Source organism: Oncorhynchus gorbuscha, linkage group LG23 (genome assembly GCF_021184085.1).
Source record: "Oncorhynchus gorbuscha isolate QuinsamMale2020 ecotype Even-year linkage group LG23, OgorEven_v1.0, whole genome shotgun sequence".
NCBI lineage: Eukaryota > Metazoa > Chordata > Actinopteri > Salmoniformes > Salmonidae > Oncorhynchus > Oncorhynchus gorbuscha.
Genome location: NC_060195.1, coordinates 61,964,005 through 61,985,613, shown reverse-complemented (window position 1 = coordinate 61,985,613; position 21,609 = coordinate 61,964,005). Strand labels below are relative to the sequence as shown.

The following is a 21,609-nucleotide window of genomic DNA, read 5'->3' as shown; positions in this document are numbered from 1 at the left end:
ATCACTGTGTGAACACTGGTCAACCATATACACCCATACCGTAGTAATCTCCTGCATCTTCAGCTTGGACATTAGTGATTGTACTCAGTACCTGATCTACTGCCACTGAATCTAGATGGTGTTCCAGGCTGAAGGGTTTTTGCTGTATAGATCAGGAGTTTAGGAGCCTGTCCAGGTTTCTGCAGGTACCAGCTCATGTCATCATCAATACCTGAACCTCCTGTAGCACTGAGAGACACAGTCTTTCCCAGACTAACAGATTTCATTTTTCAGCATGATTCAGGGAATTATTTGCAGATGACACTGAAATGGAAAAAGTGGGAAATAAGGACTGATTAATCATAGTAATAAAAATAAAAATCATTGTAAACACCAAACATGAACAAACAGGAGCACAGGTTTCTCAAACTATCTTCAAATATTCTCAAAGCTTCTCTGTCTCTTTACAGATCTTGTCTGAAGCAACAGCTCAGAGAGAAGACTTTCCCATTCAAACCTATTAGAACCAGTAGAGAGAGATGCTGAGACTTTCTCACCCTGAGTCAGGAACCCCAGAGTGGTCAGCAGGGGAATCAGTGATATCATCTTCATCATTTTCATCATCTGTGGCTCTGAGAAGACAACAGACTGGACACAACAATGATAACACTGCAGTCTTAAAGTGTCAGGACAGATCTCAATGCCACAGTCTAAAACTCACAGGGCTATAAACCCTCTCAGAGCGCTGAAGCATGTACTGCCAATGCAAAGCACCTGCTCTATGGAAATACCCTTCCTCAGGACAGACGATGAAACTGTTAATGGAATGACATAAACACAATAATCTTAAGCATGGAAGGAAATACCTAACCTAAATCTGTGGGAAGGCCTGTAATTTTGAGTTTTAGTTTATATTATTTTTACAGGGAGAGTGCACATTAATCAACGTTTCAGTAAAAGTGCCGGTTTTAGCCAGCCGGCTCATTTTCAACAGCAGTCCCAGTAATTGACCATAGCATTTGGTTACATGTTAGTGTATTAATTCAATACTATTGTTTAGCTATTCTATACTGGCTTTTCTAGCCTTTTTGCTAAAATGGCTTCATGCTGATGTTCAGTTCAGGCCATAAAGATTGATCGAGGCCAAAGATGGATATAACTGTTTTTGCATGGATATTGCCTTTGAAGTATTCCACCACTTTGAAGTCGTCAACTGAGTGGTACTTCCTGTGGGTTAAGGAATGATCACATAATTCCATCCAGGTCATCAGGAGGGATCAGCCAATGAATTATACTCATGAGGAAACATTACATTACAGCAGGTGGCAGTAACTCACCAACCTTGGCTCTATACCTGTTCAAACAACACAGTCTAGGTGACAGTTTGCACCCTGTCAGTTTGTTTAATAATGTTTACCAGTAGGAGTAGTAGCAGAAGAAAATAGAATACTTCAAAACGGAGATGGCCTCAATGGCACTGCCTGTGCTCTCACACACACCATAATGGGACAGATACAATAACGACGTGGTCTATCTAAGTCTATGTTTCAGACAGAAAATAAAGAGCTTTTAGTCAAACAGTATCAGGTTCAGCTGTTGGTGGAACTACAGACTGAGTCTGCCAGCTGTTTTATCACTTTTTGACATTCTTATCTAGATAGGTGGGACAACAATACTATTTTCAATCGAGAAGCCTAGACACTTACTGGCACTGCAGTTTAAACATGATGAAACAAGATCATCAAAACAGTTGATCAGATCCCCTGATAAGGGACTGAAATCTGATCCCTCAGAAATAAATACTACATTTACAGCATATTATTCAGATTCATTTAGTTCCTCATACAGCTTTGATACTTCTGCTTGTCGGCAGTTCCGGGAGAACCTTACGTTGCCCAGACTCTCTAGAGAAGAAGCAGTTGTATTAGAGGAACCTACCACTTTATGTGAACTGAAAGCTGCTCTTTTAAATATGAAGAAAGATAAAGTGCCTGGTATTGATGGAATACCTCCTGAACTCATTCTCAACTTTTGGGATGACCTAGGACCAGTTATTCTTGAATTCTGCAGGTACCAGCTCAGGTCATCATCCACCCCCTCACTGGCTGTGCAGCTCAGATACACAGTCTCTCCCAGACTAACAGACATGGCAGTAGGAGACTGAGTCACAACTCCAGCCCCAGATGATTCTGGAAATGAGAGGTGGAGGATAAGTCATAATAATCGTAAATAAAATAACTGTATTCTCGCACCATGTACAAGCAGCATCATAGAGGCTTCTCAAACTCCTGTTCTCAAAACTTCTCTGTTTCTTAACATAATAATAATAATATATGCCATTTAGCAGACGCTTTTATCCAAAGCGACTTACAGTCATGTGTGCATACATTCTACGTATGGGTGGTCCCGGGTATCGAACCCACTACCCTGGTGTTACAAGCGCCATGCTCTACCAACTGAGCTACAGAAGGACCACAACAGATGCTCTCTGAAGAGGGCAGTTCAGAAAGGTCGGAGAGCAGACTTTCTCACCCTGAGTCAGGAACCCCAGAGTGGTCAGCAGGGGAATCAGTGGTATCATCATCATCTGTGGCTCTGAGAAGACAACAGACTGAACACAACAATGATAACACTGCAGTCTTAAAGTGTCAGGACAGATCTCAGTCCTGCAGTCTGAAACTCACAGGGTTATAAACACTCTCAGAGCACTGAAGCATGAGCTGCCAATGCAAAGCACCTCCTCTATGGAAACACCGTACCTCAGGACAGATGATGAAACTGTTACTGCAACACAATAATAATATTAAACATGGAAGGAAATAGCTGACTAAATCTGTGGAAGGACTTGACCATAGTATTTAGTTACATGTAAGTGTTTTCATTCAATAATACTGTATTGCTGTTCTATATTGTTACTTAGTGAGTTTGTCAGAGATGTTTGACATCTCCAACATTTATATTTTATAGTCAGGGGGGAAATCAGCTAAAATGAAAAATCTAAAACAACAAAGTCAATTCATTTGAAAGTTATGACCTACGTATGTAGGGTGTTTTGACAGACAACCTGTGGTAGGGTTGAATGTGTGTTGTGTAGAGAGTTACTGGTGTGTAAAGTGCAGGAGGTTTTTGTACGGCCGTTCAATGAGTCTGTATCATGTTGGGGAATAATCAGAATTAGTTGGGTAACATAGATAGGATGTTTTATTTTCATGATATGCTTATGAGTTATTTCTCATAAGAATGTATTCTGTTGTACTATAGTGGTGGCCATTGGCAGTTATCTGTTCTCTGTCAGGACTAAGTTGTTTGGGCCGCAGAGAGGGGAGAGGTCAAGGTGTCATCATGTGTAAACATATCTTTTGCCCCACTGTGTCTGTGTGCCAGTCACTCCCTACTTTTCCCATCGGGGAGAGGAGGATGGCAGTGTCTGGAATCATTCTATGCTCCCTCTTTTGTTGCCCCCATCTTAACCTATAGCCTCACTCTCCTCTCCATGAGTTTGTCCAGGATTGGTTGTATTTAGAATTGGTTGTATCTAAATGACAATTTGATATATATCATAGGGTGGGGGTAATGTCTTGGTACCATTTTGTACCAAGGACGAGATAAGAGCTTTGTTTAGGAGACCAAACTGAATGATAATTTATAGCCAACTCTGTCTTCCTAGGGGATACTCCTCTCTGAAGTAAAGTCTTTCTTTGTGTAAGTTCCAAAGACCTGTGGTTTGTCATGTCGTCTAAGGGGGGGGGGTGGATCTTTGCTATAAAGGATCCCTTTTGCCATTATGTTGACCACTCTCAACTTTTCATTAGAGATACTGAACTGTTGAAAGTCAAAATGCTATTGCAAAAGCTTAATTATTATTAAAGGTGAAGATTAAGCATAACTCTGACTCGTGTGTGTTGTTTGCTCTCTCATCATTTGGTAATTAAGGAAATTTCCACGACAATCATTGTGGTGGAGTTTCGGTGGAGGCACCAAACTCATCATGACTGTAAGTACAAGAGATTCATCCTTATTATAATACATTCAGTTGAACATTTATAAAGTCACATCAAGTCATTATTGAGAAATAGTTCTAAATTTGAATGTTTAATTTATTTGATTTTCGATCATTTGCGGTGTTTCCATGTACTCTAATGATCATTGAAACACAAAAACTTCATATACCAAATATCCTCAAATAGAAAATAATAGGTTGACATGTTTGATGTCTTTAAATACACAAAAACAGTTCAGCAGCATTATTAAACATGTTATATTGTAGACATGTACGTTTTCTTTCTGTACTTTAACACATCACTGACTGTAGTTTGTGGTCACACTTCATAGATGTTATTGGAGGGAAGTTAAATAGTGTGTAACATATGTTTATAGATAACCTGCCATTTTACAGACTATTTTATACAACACAAATAACATATTTGTTTCTTTATATTCAAGTTGCTGAAAGTTCTGCAAGGTTCTTGTCCAGTTTAACCCTTACATGTCATCTCTCCATCTCTCCCCCCTCATCTTCTCCCCTAGTGGGTGTGGTACGTCCCTCCCTGACCGTCCTACTTCCCTCCAGTGAGGAGCAGGACCAGGGGAATGTGGCCCTAGTGTGCCTGGCCAAGGGTTTTTGCTGTATAGATCAGGAGTTTAGGAGCCTGTCCAGGTTTCTGCAGGTACCAGCTCATGTCATCATCAATACCTGAACCTCCTGTAGCACTGAGAGACACAGTCTTTCCCAGACTAACAGATTTCATTTTTCAGCATGATTCAGGGAATTATTTGCAGATGACACTGAAATGGAAAAAGTGGGAAATAAGGACGGATTAATCATAGTAATCAAAATCATTGTAAACATCAAACACGAACAAACAGGAGCACAGGTTTCTCAAACTATCTTCAAATATTCTCAAAGCTTCTCTGTCTCTTTACAGATCTTGTCTGAAGCAACAGCTCAGAGAGAAGACTTTCCCATTCAAACCTATTAGAATCAGTAGAGAGAGATGCTGAGACTTTCTCACCCTGAGTCAGGAACCCCAGAGGGGTTCAGATTTGATAGACACACTCTCTCCCAGGCAAACAGACTTTGATTAATCAGCTTGATTCAGGACACGTGCAGATGACTCTGAACTGGAAACAGTGAATAATTTGCTTTGAGTCATCACAATAATTCAAATACAGGCATTGGAATCGTGTTCCATGTGAAAACATATAGAAGCCCATTAAAACCTGTTAAAACCAGTAGACCACAATGAGATGCTGAGAGTTCCTCACCCTGAGTCAGGAGGAACGCCAGCATGATCAGCATCTTCCTCATCTGTGGCTCTAAGAAGACTGACTGGACACAACGAGGATAACACTGCAGTCTTAGTGTCAGGAGCAGTGAGGCTCAACAGCTATGCAAAACACCACTCTATGGGCAAACACACCTGCTGGGTGTGAAAGAGAGAGAGGAGACAGATAGATTGAGAGGTGACAGAGAGAGAACTTGTATATCTGTTATTTTGCTGTTAGCTGTGAGTCATTCTATTCTAGGGGTCAACTATAGGAGGATTACTAAATCATGTATTAAAGGGTAGGTTCACCACCAAATAAAAAAAATTGTCAGACATATTACATCCAAAGTGTTGTGTCAAGCTGAGCCCAAATTGTATTTCATTTTAGGATGAACATCCCGCTGGTATACCATTCCTCAAATGTTAATAGCCAGGATCCAACAGACTGCACAAATGAGTCGGCCTACAGGTGATGCCTAGCCTAACAGGAGCCTTACTAACTACTGTACAGTGATGACCATTTACATTGACCCCCCCCCCCTTTTGTACACTGCTGTTACTTGCTGTTTATTATCTATGCATAGTCACTTCACCCCCCACCTACATGTACAAATGACCTCAACTACCCTGTACCCCCCTACACTGACTCTGTACCGGTGCCCTCTATATATCACCTCATTATTGATATTCTTATTGTGTTACTTTTAAATTTTAGTCTACTTGGTAAATATTTTCTTAACTTTTATTGAACTGCACTGTTAAGAGCTTGTAAGTAAGCATTTCACGGTAAAGTCTTCACATGTTGTAGTTGGCGCACGTGACAAATAAAGTTAGATTTTTTAAAATTCTCATATTTGCAGGTTGATGACGCCCTCTTGTGCTAAAATGGTGTCATGCTGAAGTTCAGTTCAGACAGAGAATAAATAGTTATTTGTCCAGTAGTGGCAGGCTCAGCGTCAGCTGTTGGTAGAATTACAGACCGGGCCTGCAAGCTTTCACTACTACTTGACATAAATAACTAGATAGATGTGCAAGGACTAGGGCCCCGTGTTTTGGACATTCATGTCACATGACCTGGATTTGAACCTTTGTTTAAAGACCATCAAACGGTCCCCCTTTCTTTTTATACCAGAATTTTTGGTATAATTCTAATTTATGGAAAGGCTTAAAATAAATGTTAAAATCTAGGTCACGTAGCATGGTAGACCAAAACACATGGCCCTAGCAATGACAGAAACATCTAAACACCAACACTCACCAGATATTAGTACTGTAGCATAATGGTTAACTGAACTCTACTGTCGGCAATAAAAATTGACTTTCGTCACCTGTTGCTTCAACTAGCTGTCAACAAAATCGTTTTCTGATTGGTTGTACCTTAATTAAAGTCCTCCCTCTCGCTCGTTTGCTTCGCCAGGAACCGTATGCCCAACAGCTTGTAGGCACGCACGGATAATTCGGTGTGTTAAACTTTAAACATATAAAATATTTTTACGTTTTTCGCTTCTTTATTGACCGTAATATTTTGATTGGGTTTGTTGTTTGTGTAGGCTACGCATCCAAAAAAATCAACACGTTTTACACGGCGCCACTACAACAATGCTTGCCCAACTTCATAACCGCTATGAGGCTTTGTTGAATGAAAATAACTTTGTGACAGATCTCCTAGCTACGATGGAGGAGAAAACTGGGATACAGAAGAAATATATCGCTACAGGTAATAGTTTATATTAAATCCACTTGCAATGTCGGACTTTGCCAGTTGCTTGGTTGTAAATGTTGCTCTGTCAATGTTGAAACATTGTAACATCACCCTCTGGTCTAGCCGCATGTGGTTACTTTCTCGTTATGCAACGTTGGCTGGTTTGGCAAGGTCGGCACGTATGACAGTTATTTTGCTGACATGTCACATTAACTAACTAGCCTACCAGCAACAGTTGTAGCTGTTAAACAGTAACGCAGTCTAGCCCAGTTAGGCCTAACACAAACAAACCATAGAAAACAAACGGTGTCACCAGACCAAATATTGTTTTTAACGTGACTGTTTGTATTTATTATGGATCCCCATTAGCTGATCCCTATAAGTTGTAGGCCTAGGCTGCCTACAATATGGTTTTACGACACTCATTTGAAGTAGCAAAGGTCGGGGATGGCCTAGACTGCAGTTAATCCACTGTCAGTGGTCGATTTAGCTGCTTCTAATGTCTAGCTAGCAGCTCCTCCATAGCCAAGGGGTGTATTTATAACTCCTACAGAAATACCAACTGCTATGTTGAGATGGCAGATTTTAGGGTGACCTGCTGTCTTCGGTTGAGTTGTGCTCCTCCTCCTGTTTGTGCCGTAATGCCTACTCATTCACTGACATTGACAACAATGAAGTTGACAAGAGCACGAACAGATCTGGCACCAGGCTAGTTCTGTTGCTGTCGTAATATTGTCCTTTTGGGGGTATTATTGACACACACACACACTGTCTGCCAGTACTGATGTTTATGGAAATGTCCTGAGAGCAACAACAGAATTTGACATTGGACTGAGGTGGACTTTCCGGTGACTACTGAACTAACTGGACCTAATATTCAAAGAGTATATAAGACAATGTACCTTAGAGGTGTGTGTGTGTGTGTTGTCTTTGTCTTTGTCTTGTATGAAGTGAAGTACTTTAACGTTTGGTGGGAAGTTCTCTGCGGCCAATGTGTGTTCAGTACTGGGAGGAGAAGTTGCCTGTAGGATATACTATGTAGCTTAGCTCATCTTCTGAAGAAGGAACCCCCAGCCCATTAGTCTTCCATCAACGTCAGAGTGACTGATCACGTCACCAAGCATTCAGACATGGTGTCCACTGGGCAACCTAAGCTGTTTGGTGGAGGAAGGGGAAGGCACTGGTTAGTCACTATGTTAATGATGCCTAGGACTATTGTCATGTCCAAACTAGGGCTCATGGAAATTCCCAAGGTTGGGACTTGGCTACTTCAAGCAGCATGGCAATGAAGGACTATTATAGCAAGGTATTCAAACAGTCTCTGTTATGTGGGAATGGGTTTTTGATGAAGTCTTGTAGTGTCCTGGTCCGTATGTGGGGAGTGCCAGCATGTTTGTGGATGACACTGGATGCACTCCAAATCAGGAATTTCACAAAACACCATTGCCACATTTGAGAATAATTTTCATGTGCCCAGTGTTGCTTTTCCAAGTCATAGTTTTGTGACCATATATAGCCGTCTGCCATAACTGAAACTAGTCATGAGTCTTGAGGATCACGAGGTGTATTGATTGATTGGTGTATTGGACTATAACCTGCAGATGAAAAGCCTGGTGCCATCTGTCTAAATGATTTCCCTATGCAAACGGGAACTAAACCAAACAAAAGCCGATTACCTGCTAGTTAGGGTTACAATGGCAAGCAGCAGCTGCTTCTCTCCTTTTCTCTGTCCAGCTCTAAAACTCTGACCCTATTCAAAAAAAAAAAAAATTTTTTTACATGGGAATCCATTGTACATATGTTGACTGAAATGTGTGAAGGATTAATTTGACAGACAGTGAAGTTCACGGCTGTAGGTTAATGTAGTTGCTAGTTTGTTGGTTTAGGTTAGAGCGGACCAGTATCTATGTGGAATCTCCGTCTCCTATTCCAAAGTTCATATTCCACATGATGGTTACACTAGGTGTCTTATGTACATCAACATTGAATTTGTGAATGTCAGTGTTTTGAATAGAGTTTCACACGAAGCCTTGTCCTGTTTATTCATCCAACATCCTGCTCTCTCACACACACACACACACACACACACACACACACACACACACACACACACACACACACACACACACACACACACACACACACACACACACACACACACACACACACACAGACAGAGACGTATCATTATATGAAGATGCTTTGAAATGTTTCCAGGTTGACAGATATCTGGTATGAATCTCTCTGTCTCTAGGTGTGGTCTCTCTGATCAGTCTGTATCTGTTGTTTGGCTATGGAGCCTCTCTCCTCTGTAACCTGATTGGCTTTGTCTACCCAGCGTACCTCTCGTAAGTAGCGCCTCAACATATCTAAAAAGGGGTGTTGTCATGCTCACATCTATGCTCCAGGTGAAGGGTTAAACATGATTTATGTTCATTAATTATTTCCATTCATCACTTGTCCTGTTGTCCAATCAGAATCAAGGCCATAGAGAGTAAGAAGAAAGAGGATGACACTCAGTGGTTGACCTACTGGGTGGTCTACGGATTCTTCAGTGTTGCAGAGGCTTTCTCTGACATCTTCCTCTCCTGGTTTCCCTTCTACTATGCTGGCAAGGTGTGTGGTGTGTGTGTGTGTGTGTGTGTGTGTGTGTGTGACATTCAATATACAGGAGGCCAAAAGAACATCATCATAGAATCTCTCTCTCAATCCCCTTCTCCTACAGTGTTTGTTCCTGGTGTGGTGTATGTCTCCGGTGACGTGGAACGGTTCTGCTATTCTCTACTCCCGTGTGGTCCGTCCCGTGTTCCTCAGACACCAGGCTACCCTGGACAGTGTCGTCAACAACCTGAGTGATCAGGCCAAGAACATTGCTGATACTGTCACGAAAGAAGGTGAGGCACAGACCCACAAGTTAGATTTATATTGTGGAGATGCAGAAACGACAGTCCCGGCTCCCGACACCTCAGTTTTTCCCCGACGCCGCAAATGAGTACTGGTAGAGTAATTGTCACCCATGGCGTGCTCAAATGTAAAGTGATTGCACGTTGGGCTAGAAAATGATCCGGGAGAATCTGACTGCTTCAGAAAAGGCATCTGAAGCAGTCTCACTGCTCCAAACTCTAAATCACATGTAAAGTACGATACTTAGTTATCCCGCATCTCAGCAATGTAAATCTAGCTGTACACACACGGTCACCAGATCTGTCAGTCAAACTAATAACTAATGTTTTTATTGTCTTTTTTTTTTTCTTCTCCAGCTGTCAACCAGGTCCTCAAGAATGACAAGAACCAGTGACCGACCGATGTATGACCACAAGCCTCAAAGACGCCTCGACTCCCAATAAACACACAGAACCACACAACCGAGTGTGTGATGTCCCATGAAGGATGATAATGGACCGTGTCACGTGATCAGTGGCCGGTGACCACCCTGCAGCACGCAAGGGACTTGTTTGTTTTGTCACATTCTAGTCTGTCTTTTTAAGTTGCATGTATCAATGTTATATGATGAGTTTCCCATAATCCAGGTGTTGTGGCATCTGTTAATCGGCGCAGCGTGACTGTTTTTAAAGACGGTTGGAATGCAACCAGAAGCTTAGGGTAGCCACCACACAATCCAGCTGACCTCTAAACAATGCGAATGTCTTAATGTAATCTGTAGCCTACTGTCAGGTAACCCATGTGCTGTAGATGTCTGTGAATCAGTGGACTCTCTCTCTCGACGGAGACACGTTGACTTCACAAATCCACCCGTAGCCAATTTCCCCCTTTGACCTACCCCAGCACTAACACACCAGACTCAATAAGTCAGACTGTGATAAATTAGCTTGTTAAACCAGGTGGGTTAGTGCTGGGCTAGAACAAAAATGGCCCCATAATAATGGATTGGGAAACACTGTACCAGGGGGTAGGGGCTAATGGAGGTGTCTAGGGGTATGTTTGGGATAGAGCCATTCTGAGCTGGGTCATTTCCTACAAGATAGCCATGTTATTTCAGTCTCTTGTAATTAGTGCGTACAGTAGCATGTCTCTGCAATGTCTGCAGATCTGTGCCAAAGATTTTTACTCCATCAACCTGCCTGAACAAAATGATTTATGTAAACTGAACTGGAAAGTATGTTTGTTTAGTACGTTCTCTATTCTCATTGTCTTTAATAAATCAAACTGGAACCTGAGTAATGCTGTGTCTGTACTCTGTTCACACTCTTCCACAACTGGAGTCTGTTACACCATGCCGTTTTCAATTATATAGGAATTCTGAAATATGAATTTATTTTGGACTATTTAGGAAAGTTAACTCATTGATCCTACTTTATGAAATACTCCCTGTCAGAGGAATCTGGGAATTCAATTGTCAATCAATTGAACTACCAGAGAGAACCAGCAGTACTGCATATATGAAGGCTGGAGTGGAATAGCCCTGCACTAAGATGTTGATATACCCAGTTGGCCTGTGCTCAGTACATTGTGCTCAGTACATTTACTGGTATACAGGAAGTAAAATAATCTGGGATATGTTTTGGTGAATGTTCACTCTCAGACAAGTCTGAATGGGATGGCTCTTATGTCCATGCTGGGAGTGTAATGTCTAAATAAACTGACTGACTAATGGCCACACCTACTCACTGTCCCAGGGACTGTGTGTGTTCTCTCTGTGTTTGTAGTAATTTGGGAACCTGGCAAAAGTCTATAAATGCACATCCTTTAATCAAATCATAAATGCCAGACTGTGGGGGTGATAGCAGAGCATTGCATGTCTAACTCATCCTGTACTGTCTCTCTCCCATCCTCCCTGAGGCTTTTCTCCCCAGCTGTTCCTTTACTCTGAAGACTGCCTTTGCTGTCCACACATACGTGTGTATGGTCTTGAGTTTCCCTGGGGGACTGTGGTGTGTAATCCTTGCAGTACTCTAACTCACTGACAGAGGGAGACAAACACTCTTTACTGGCAGTGCAGGCTTTAGTTCCAGCGCTGGTCCCGGAGAGATACAGATCAAATCACTATTTATTTAAAGTGCATTTAAACATGTCTTAATACGCTTTACAAACAAATTATAATATACAAATTAAACAAACCGCAAATGAATCAAAAACAGAAACTGCAGACATAAAAAGTGTACATTTACGCAAAAACATGAAGGGGCAAGACAGAGTGGACTACAGGGAAATACATGGGGTTAAGACAGCAGTAAAACATTAGGGGGTTCGGTAGGGCAGGAGTGACAGCTCCTGGATGTTTGGCTCACAGGCTGGTGGCTGCCTAAGTGGGGGATGGTGGGCGGGTCAGTGTGTGGACTGGTGGTTGGATGTTTGGCTCACAGGCTGGTGGCTGCCTAAGTGGGGGATGGTGGGCGGGTCAGTGTGTGGACTGGTGGTTGGATGTTTGGCTCACAGGCTGGTGGCTGCCTAAGTGGGGGATGGTGGGCGGGTCAGTGTGTGGACTGGTGGTTGGATGTTTGGCTCACAGGCTGGTGGCTGCCTAAGTGGGGGATGGTGAGAGCGGCAGAAAGGATACAGACAAGAAATGTACAAATGTACAGGGTTCCAGTCCTAGTGACCTGGTGCTGCAAACACCAGACACTCCATGCCAATGTCCACTCAGAATGGGATTCTTGGATTTGTTTTTATGCCAAGATGGTGGCACCTGAAAGCCTTTACTAAACGGTACCCAAATCTGACAGCTGACTTTAATATGAAACTGTGCCTTTAGCAAATAAAGCAGTAGGACTTTTTGGTTGGGACTGATCATGCAGTAGGCTAAGCAACCCTTTTTGTTTATCTGCCAAATATAGGCTATAAATATGTGGGGAGCACCTTCTGCGCCCCTACTTCCTGCGACTATGGAGGGACAGTGGGATGCAACGAGAAGGGTCATTTTCTTCAGTTTACTCCCAAAACATATTTTGCTGTTAATTCGACAGTCTGGCTAAAGTATGGCTTCACTTGATATGCTGAAATAAAAACTCGGTAATTCACGAAACCGTGCCCGGTCCTGCGTTTACAGTCCCTAAAACGTTAGCCCTATTTGTGCGTTTCTCTGTGTGTTGTGTGAGTGTTGTGTGATGACGCGTTGATCCGCAAGCCATAAGGGGATCGATGGAGACTGGTATAGATGGAGACTGGTATAGATGGAGACATACCGATAGAGGGAGGAGAGACATTGTGGCACTAGAACTGTAGTGCATGGGAATATCAAGTAGAGAAAGCGATAAATATAGCTTCAACAAGGAGAGAGATAGAGAGAGAGCACGGGCTGTGAATTAGCGGACGACATGAGAGCTCTACATGAATAGAATACAATGCTTTAAAACTCAGCGTTTTGCTTTACTAACGTGTTGTCCGAAGACAGCCACTAAAACGGGACTACACATCAAATTTAGGTATGTAGCACTTAACCACAACCAGATATATCTTTAGAAAAATCCGGTAGGCTATGTCGGTCAGAGAATGTTGATTATTGTGTGGCGTTGCCTTTCTTGGACAGCTGCCATGGTAAATATGGGGCAGCAGTTTAAAAAAAAATTGCAAACCGTTCATGTTATTTCTACCATATCTACCAAATGTTACTGCGCCATAAACCGTGTGCATTATCGTCAGGAATGCGCGAGAGGGAGAGAGGATGATATTCTATGCAGGGATCTAACATGTCTCGTTTTGAAGATTTGGAGGATGTGATGTGCCTTTGAAATTATGCCACCGCCACCAAAGCGAGATGGCGAAGTATTTTATGAATGAAACGGGTAGAGTAGGTTAGCCTGTGACAACAGGCTGACAACAAACGAGGTCGTTTTTAACTCTTACTTTGCCTATAGCATACCCTGCTAGAAGCCCGCCATGGACACACACACACACACACACACACACACACACACACACACACACACACACACACACACACACACACACACACACACACACACACACACACACACACACACACACACACACACACACACACACACACACACACACAGTAGGCTACATTCCACCAACATGATGGCAACGTGACGCATAGTCTCTGACTAACAGTAGGCCTATGCTAAACCATTTTTAATCCATATTTTCAGGCGGTACATCTGGACATTGTATGCTTGCCCGAACCATTTTTAATCCATATTTTCAGGCGGTACATCTGGACATTGTATGCTTGCCCGATTAACGTTATGTGTGCTGTTTATGGCAGGCTTTCTTCCATGACTATCATTGCTGTGTGTGTGTGTGTGTTCCCGGTCCTTGTGTTTGTGTGGGTTCATAGTAGGGGGATGAGAGGAGAGGTAGAGGGATGACAGTAATTCCAGTGATTAAGCTTTATAGTGTAGCAGATGGTAGTAAAGAGGGATTGGACCATGGCTGCGTGTGTGTGTAGGTGGGTGTTGGAGGAAATGTGTGTGTCATCTTTCATGCCCACTTTATGGTTGCATCATCACAGTTTGGGGACTGAGCTATGATGAGTGGACACATCAGAGTTAGGGTTAGTAATTGTCCATACTACTGTCCTTTCTAGCATGGGGATATGGTGACCAGCCAGGGCCTGAATTACTGATGTCCTTTCTAGCATGGGGATATGGTGACCAGCCAGGGCCTGAATTACTGATGTCCTTTCTAGCATGGGGATATGGTGACCAGCCAGGGCCTGAATTACTGATGTCCTTTCTAGCATGGGGATATGGTGACCAGCCAGGGCCTGAATTACTGATGTTCTTCCTAAGAATGGCGAGTGAGTGTCCTGAAAGACCCAGAGTTTTTATGAGTGGCACCTATTTCCTTTGATGTTTATGTGATTTTTGGCTCACACTGGTTGAAGTGTTGTCTCTGTACCTCTCCTGCTCGCTGTCTGTCTGTACCTCTCCTGCTCGCTGTCTGTCTGTACCTCTCCTGCTCGCTGTCTGTCTGTACCTCTCCTGCTCGCTGTCTGTCCGTACCTCTCCTGCTCGCTGTCTGTCCGTACCTCTCCTGCTTGCTGTCTGTCCATACCTCTCCTGCTCGCTGTCTGTCTGTACCTCTCCTGCTCGCTGTCTGTCTGTCCGTACCTCTCCTGCTCGCTGTCTGTCTGTCCGTACCTCTCCTGCTCGCTGTCTGTCTGTCCGTACCTCTCCTGCTCGCTGTCTGTCTGTCCGTACCTCTCCTGCTCGCTGTCTGTCTGTCCGTACCTCTCCTGCTCGCTGTCTGTCTGTCCGTACCTCTCCTGCTCGCTGTCTGTCTGTCCGCACCTCTCCTGCTCGCTGTCTGTCTGTCCGCTCCTCTCCTGCTCGCTGTCTGTCTGTCCGCTCCTCTCCTGCTCGCTGTCTGTCTGTCCGCACCTCTCCTGCTCGCTGTCTGTCTGTCCGCTCCTCTCCTGCTCGCTGTCTGTCTGTCCGCTCCTCTCCTGCTGTCTGTCTGTCTGCTTCTCTCCTGCTGTCTGTCCGCTCCTCTCCTGCTGTCTGTCCGCTCCTCTCCTGCTGTCTGTCTGCTTCTCTCCTGCTGTCTGTCCGCTCCTCTCCTGCTGTCTGTCTGTCTGCTTCTCTCCTGCTGTCTGTCTGTCCGCTCCTCTCCTGCTGTCTGTCTGCTCCTCTCCTGCTGTCTGTCTGTCTGCTCCTCTCCTGCTGTCTGTCTGTCTGCTTCTCTCCTGCTGTCTGTCCGCTCCTCTCCTGCTGTCTGTCTGTCTGCTTCTCTCCTGCTGTCTGTCTGTCCGCTCCTCTCCTGCTGTCTGTCTGTCCGCTCCTCTCCTGCTGTCTGTCTGTCCGCTTCTCTCCTGCTGTCTGTCTGTCTGCTTCTCTCCTGCTGTCTATCCGCTCCTCTCCTGCTGTCTGTCTGTCTGCTCCTCTCCTGCTGTCTGTCTGTCTGCTTCTCTCCTGCTGTCTGTCTGTCTGCTTCTCTCCTGCTGTCTGTCCGCTCCTCTCCTGCTGTCTGTCTGTCTGCTTCTCTCCTGCTGTCTGTCTGCTTCTCTCCTGCTGTCTGTCTGTCTGCTTCTCTCCTGCTGTCTGTCTGTCTGCTTCTCTCCTGCTGTCTGTCCGCTCCTCTCCTGCTGTCTGTCCGCTCCTCTCCTGCTGTCTGTCTGCTTCTCTCCTGCTGTCTGTCCGCTCCTCTCCTGCTGTCTGTCTGTCTGCTTCTCTCCTGCTGTCTGTCTGTCCGCTCCTCTCCTGCTGTCTGTCTGCTCCTCTCCTGCTGTCTGTCTGTCTGCTTCTCTCCTGCTGTCTGTCCGCTCCTCTCCTGCTGTCTGTCTGTCTGCTTCTCTCCTGCTGTCTGTCTGCTTCTCTCCTGCTCTCTGTCTGTCTGCTTCTCTCCTGCTGTCTGTCCGCTCCTCTCCTGCTGTCTGTCTGTCTGCTCCTCTCCTGCTGTCTGTCTGTCTGCTCCTCTCCTGCTGTCTGTCTGTCTGCTTCTCTCCTGCTGTCTGTCTGTCTGCTTCTCTCCTGCTGTCTGTCCGCTCCTCTCCTGCTGTCTGTCTGTCTGCTTCTCTCCTGCTGTCTGTCTGTCCGCTTCTCTCCTGCTGTCTGTCTGTCTGCTTCTCTCCTGCTGTCTGTCCGCTCCTCTCCTGCTGTCTGTCTGTCTGCTTCTCTCCTGCTGTCTGTCTGCTTCTCTCCTGCTCTCTGTCTGTCTGCTTCTCTCCTGCTGTCTGTCCGCTCCTCTCCTGCTGTCTGTCTGTCTGCTTCTCTCCTGCTGTCTGTCTGTCTGCTTCTCTCCTGCTGTCTGTCCGCTCCTCTCCTGCTGTCTGTCTGTCTGCTTCTCTCCTGCTGTCTGTCTGCTTCTCTCCTGCTCTCTGTCTGTCTGCTTCTCTCCTGCTGTATGTCCGCTCCTCTCCTGCTGTCTGTCTGTCTGCTTCTCTCCTGCTGTCTGTCTGTCTGCTTCTCTCCTGCTGTCTGTCTGTCTGCTTCTCTCCTGCTGTCTGTCTGTCTGCTTCTCTCCTGCTGTCTGTCTGTCTGCTTCTCTCCTGCTGTCTGTCTGCTTCTCTCCTGCTGTCTGTCTGCTTCTCTCCTGCTGTCTGTCTGTCTGCTTCTCTCCTGCTGTCTGTCTGCTTCTCTCCTGCATGTCCCCCAGATACTGACCAGCAGGAGCATGGATTGTGGATGTCAGGATCATCATAGTCTACTATCCTACACTCTGTGTGTTTTGTATGTGAAGGAGGCGTGCTGCTAAGTTAAGACCTGGGAATTGGGTCAATGCAGACAGTCCAGAAGAACAGAGAGGTTAGGCTCAATGATTAGCTGCTAAGCCTAGACCCCTGTGGTGCAATCTGTAACACACCCACATGCATAAACACACTTATATACATACAAACACACACACACACACTAAGCCCATCTTAATGTCGGAGAAATCTGTTGGAGTGATGGAATGAAGGGATTGTTGTCTAGATGAACATGGGTTATGAAGTGGTTGTAAATGTTCTACAAACAAAGCTTTCTAATGTGAAATGTATATGCGGGACACCGAGATTTGAATGCTTATTACCTCTGTTTGCATCACTCTCCATCACACCCATGCACGGACACGGGCATGCATGCACACCCACAGAGAGAACAGATGAAGCATTGAAGTGGTGTGTGAGTAGATGTGAACATTGTGTGTGTGTGTGTGTGTGTGTGTTATAGAATGGAAGACTCCTGGACTCATGCGTACACAGAGTATCAGTATGTATTTTCCCTGGCTGCAGACACACACACACCTCCGCCAGCTGTGATAAGATCTGACAGCAGAAGTCAGCCAAGGGTGTGTGTGGAACTGCATTCATTCATAGGGGCGACACACACATTTGCACATACACAAAAAGCTGACCGGTGTGTGAGTGCGACAGACAGATAGTCAGTCTCTCGGGCAGCTAACCACTGAGACTGTCAGGCACACAAACACACACAGGAGGAGAGATGAGGAGAAGAGAGAGAAGGACAAATGCTGAGTAGAGGAGTATTGGTCTGTGCCAAAGTGATCTCCTAATGTAGAGTTGGCTGGGCTGGTCCAGGTGTATTTATACCATTCATTCTTTCATTCATTAAAGCACTCAATCCTTCCATCTCTATTCATCAGAGAAGGGGAGGAAAGAAAGATGGTCAGAGTGAGACAGTCCCATTTGGTAAGAGTGTCATCAATCTCTGTGCCCTAGTGTCAAGAGTGTGTGTGTGTGGACCTTTAGACTGAAATTCCCACATTAGTCCATGAATATTAGTATGTCTGCACTGAGTGGTGGTGTTCTAGTTTGAAGTGGGATTGTAATTCCAGTGTTGTCATTTGGTGTTAGAGGTCCTTATAACAGGGTTTAGCCCCAGAGCTGTTCAATAATACACATGCACACACACACACATACTGCCAAGAATGCAGAATAGTATTTGAGGAATAGGTTCAGATACAGAAAGATGAGTTGTGGTGAGTTAACGGTAGTTAAAAGCCTTTGTTTCATCAGGGATACCCCCTTGTCAGTACATGTGTCTGTCTCCACCTGGGGTCAGTACATGTGTCTGTCTCCACCTGGAGTCAGTACATGTGTCTGTCTCCACCTGGGGTCAGTACATGTGTCTGTCTCCACCTGGGGTCAGTACATGTGTCTGTCTCCACCTGGGGTCAGTACATGTGGCTGTCTCCACCTGGGGTCAGTACTGCAATTCACATATTCCCTCTTCTCTCTGTGTGTGTTTAATACTGTGTCCAGGCAATAGGGGGCAGCATGCCTGAGCAGAGTAATGACTACAGGGTGGTGGTGTTTGGAGCGGGGGGAGTGGGGAAGAGCTCCCTGGTCCTACGCTTCGTTAAAGGCACCTTCAGGGACACCTATATCCCCACTGTGGAGGACACCTATCGACAGGTGAGACAGGGAGAGGAAGGAAGACTGAGGCAGCGTCTGGGATGGCACCCTAATCTCTGTTTAGTCCACTACTTTGACCATGGCTTGAAAATAGTGCACTTCAGAGAATAGGGTGCCGTTTCAGACAAAACGATGCATTGACAGGTAATCAGGGATGGGCAGTAGGCCAACTGCTTTATATAGACGTAATGACCATATATAGTGTGTCCAGAGGGCTATTTTATCCACTGATCTGATGCTCCAAGTCAAATGATACAACTTAGTGATCAAAAGAGCATTGAGTATAAGCAATGTTTGTTTTTTTCAATGATTGATCATGGATTACCCTAATGATACTAATTGTGTGTGTCTACAGGTGATCAGCTGTGATAAGAGTGTGTGTACGCTCCAGATAACTGATACAACAGGCAGTCACCAGTTCCCTGCCATGCAGAGGCTGTCCATATCTAAAGGACATGCCTTCATACTGGTCTACTCTGTAACCAGCAAACAGTCACTGGAGGAACTCAAGCCTATCTACCAACAGGTAGGTGTGTGTGTGTGTGAGTGAGTGTGTGTGTGTGTGTGTGTGTGACAGTGTGTTGTAATCTCTCCTTGTGTTCTCCAGGTGATAGCCATAAAGGGGAACATAGAGGCCATCCCCATCATGTTGGTGGGCAACAAGAGTGATGAGACCCAGAGAGAGGTGGAGACTAAAGATGGAGAGGCACAGGTCTGTAACGTAAACAAACAAAACAAAATCTGACCTGGGTTCAGTAGAACTACATAATGTCAAATACTTTAAAATATCGATTCAGTTTGGAATAGTGCCAAAAGTGCAAACCCCAAGTTAAAAATCCCACCTCAAAGTAGTTGATCTGTGTATATTTTACCCAGGTCTGGTATTGTCGGGCAGATTTGCTGTAAAGCGAATTCCCGTTCTACTTTCTCCTGTTAATAGCAACAATCAAATGAATCCTATTAATAATCCTACTGTGTGGTCTTCAAGGCGACCACGTGGAAGTGTGCGTTCATGGAGACGTCAGCTAAGACCAACCACAACGTGACCGAGCTGTTCCAGGAGCTGCTCAACCTGGACAAGAAGAGAAACATGAGTCTCAACATCGACGGGAAACGGTCCGGAAAACAGTCCAGAGCTGAGAGACTGAAGGGGAAATGTAGTGTCATGTAGAGGAGAGGAGAGGAGAGGAGAGGAGAGGAGAGGAGAGGAGAGGAGAGGAGAGGAGAGGAGAGGAGAGGAGGGAGAGGAGAGGAGAGGAGAGGAGGAGGAGAGGAGGAGAGAGGAGAAAGGAGGAAGGAGGGAGGGAAGGAGGGAGGGAGGGAGGGAGGGTCACAAGGACGACAGAAAGTGAGAGGATAAAAGACGCACAGAAGAGGGGGAGAGGAAGAGAAGAGCGAGACGGAGAAGAGTGAAGAGCGGACCACTGGTGGGTTCTATACCTCTCCGTCTCCCTATCCTCCTCTCTCGTCTCCTGTCTGCCTGACCAGGGTCCTAACCCTCCATACAGTCCCACTGTAGTGAAAAGATTTGGGGGGGGTAGTCTGAACACGACTCGAACCCGCAACCCTGCATCTGTCAGCATCAGTCCAACACCCCAGCCATCACGCCGTGAGGTCCCAACCTCTCTTGGCGAGGTCACTAGATGTTACACTAGGGACACTCCAACATAATGTACATATCCTATGTATACCTGGCCTCCCTCCCCAGCACCTCTGAAAGACACAGACAGTATACCCCCTAACCGTCTCTGTCATCATGCTAAATGGAGAATCCTCTCAACTCCTCGTTCAAGTGGCTTCAAAATGGATCGAAATCATTACTTGAACTGGAGAAACGTTGAACTTGTTACATCAACAATCCCTCTTAAGACTTTAGCTCAGTGACAAACAAGGGAAGGGCAGTGGTTCACGTCTGACTTGTAATCCGAGGAAAGGGAACCTGGGAAAGAAAGACTGAAATGTTAAGAAGTCTACCTGGGACACTTGGTAGTTGGACTGAAATGTTAAGAAGTCTGCCTGGGACACTTGGTAGTTGGACTGAAATGTTAAGAAGTCTGCCTGGGACACTTGGTAGTTGGACTGAAATGTTAAGAAGTCTACCTGGGACACTTGGTAGTTGGACTGAAATGTTAAGAAGTCTACCTGGGACACTTGGTAGTTGGACTGAAATGTTAAGAAGTCTACCTGGGACACTTGGTAGTTGGACTGAAATGTTAAGAAGTCTACCTGGGACACTTGGTAGTTGGACTGAAATGATAAGAAGTCTACCTGGGACACTTGGTAGTTGGACTTTGGTTGGATGGACGATGGACTTGAAACATTTGGAGTGGATTTGGAACATGTGAAGAGGTATTAGAAAAGTTTGTTGTGGGATTTGGACCGGGAATACTGCGGATGATGTCGTTGGGAATGTTTGCGTCGGTTGGCTTTGGCCCTTGTTGTTTCATGTGAGAAGCCTTTCTGCTGGCCTTGTGTTTCCCATGCCAAGCAGCTGAATCATCTTCTTACACAGAGAAGCACAGAGAGGATGGAGTGACGAATCTACTTGATGGAGGGAAGACACTCGATTAGTTTAATGCCATGCAAATACCATCACATTGCACTTTATGTCTCACACACACAAATATAAATGCACACACACACACACACAAATATAAATGCACACACACGCACATGCTTTTTGGAGACCAGTGGTCATTCACCAAGTGTATTCCTACATAGTATGTAAATGAAAAAGGAGTGATGTAATTATATTATTGTCCCAAACACCTCTATTGGTTTATGTAACGCAATAAGGTTGTTTATCAAAGTACAGAATATATATATATATATATACTCCAGATGGAAGTTGCCCCTAACCGCAGATCTAGGATCAGCTTACTCCC

The 21,609-nt window shown here is 44.9% G+C and overlaps 2 protein-coding genes and 2 long non-coding RNA genes across 4 annotated transcripts; 3 read left to right on the top strand and 1 right to left on the bottom strand.

The window, feature by feature from the left end:
* The first annotated feature begins 2,727 nt into the window (after positions 1–2,727).
* Positions 2,728–6,111, top strand: LOC124011479. The gene is made up of 5 exons (XR_006834585.1): positions 2,728–2,847; positions 3,647–3,681; positions 3,913–3,973; positions 4,507–4,646; positions 4,905–6,111. It is a non-coding gene; the product is annotated as an uncharacterized LOC124011479 (long non-coding RNA).
* Positions 4,069–5,626, bottom strand: LOC124011480. Its single transcript, XR_006834586.1, has 3 exons — positions 5,245–5,626; positions 4,992–5,100; positions 4,069–4,764 (listed from the first exon to the last, which is right to left on the bottom strand). It is a non-coding gene; the product is annotated as an uncharacterized LOC124011480 (long non-coding RNA).
* Positions 6,112–6,634: 523 nt separating the features above from the next.
* Positions 6,635–11,126, top strand: zgc:101744 (Receptor expression-enhancing protein 6-like). The gene is made up of 5 exons (XM_046324908.1): positions 6,635–6,963; positions 9,203–9,296; positions 9,426–9,564; positions 9,674–9,842; positions 10,209–11,126. Exons 1-5 carry the CDS (start codon positions 6,846–6,848, stop codon positions 10,244–10,246), a joined length of 558 nt encoding a protein of 185 aa, XP_046180864.1. The 5' UTR covers positions 6,635–6,845; the 3' UTR covers positions 10,247–11,126.
* Positions 11,127–13,027: 1,901 nt separating this feature from the next.
* diras1b (DIRAS family, GTP-binding RAS-like 1b) lies at positions 13,028–19,901 on the top strand. The gene is made up of 5 exons (XM_046325051.1): positions 13,028–13,331; positions 18,572–18,724; positions 19,080–19,250; positions 19,332–19,436; positions 19,713–19,901. The coding sequence occupies exons 2-5, from the start codon at positions 18,587–18,589 to the stop codon at positions 19,893–19,895; spliced, it is 597 nt and encodes a 198-aa protein (XP_046181007.1). The 5' UTR covers positions 13,028–13,331; positions 18,572–18,586; the 3' UTR covers positions 19,896–19,901.
* Positions 19,902–21,609: the final 1,708 nt, after the last annotated feature.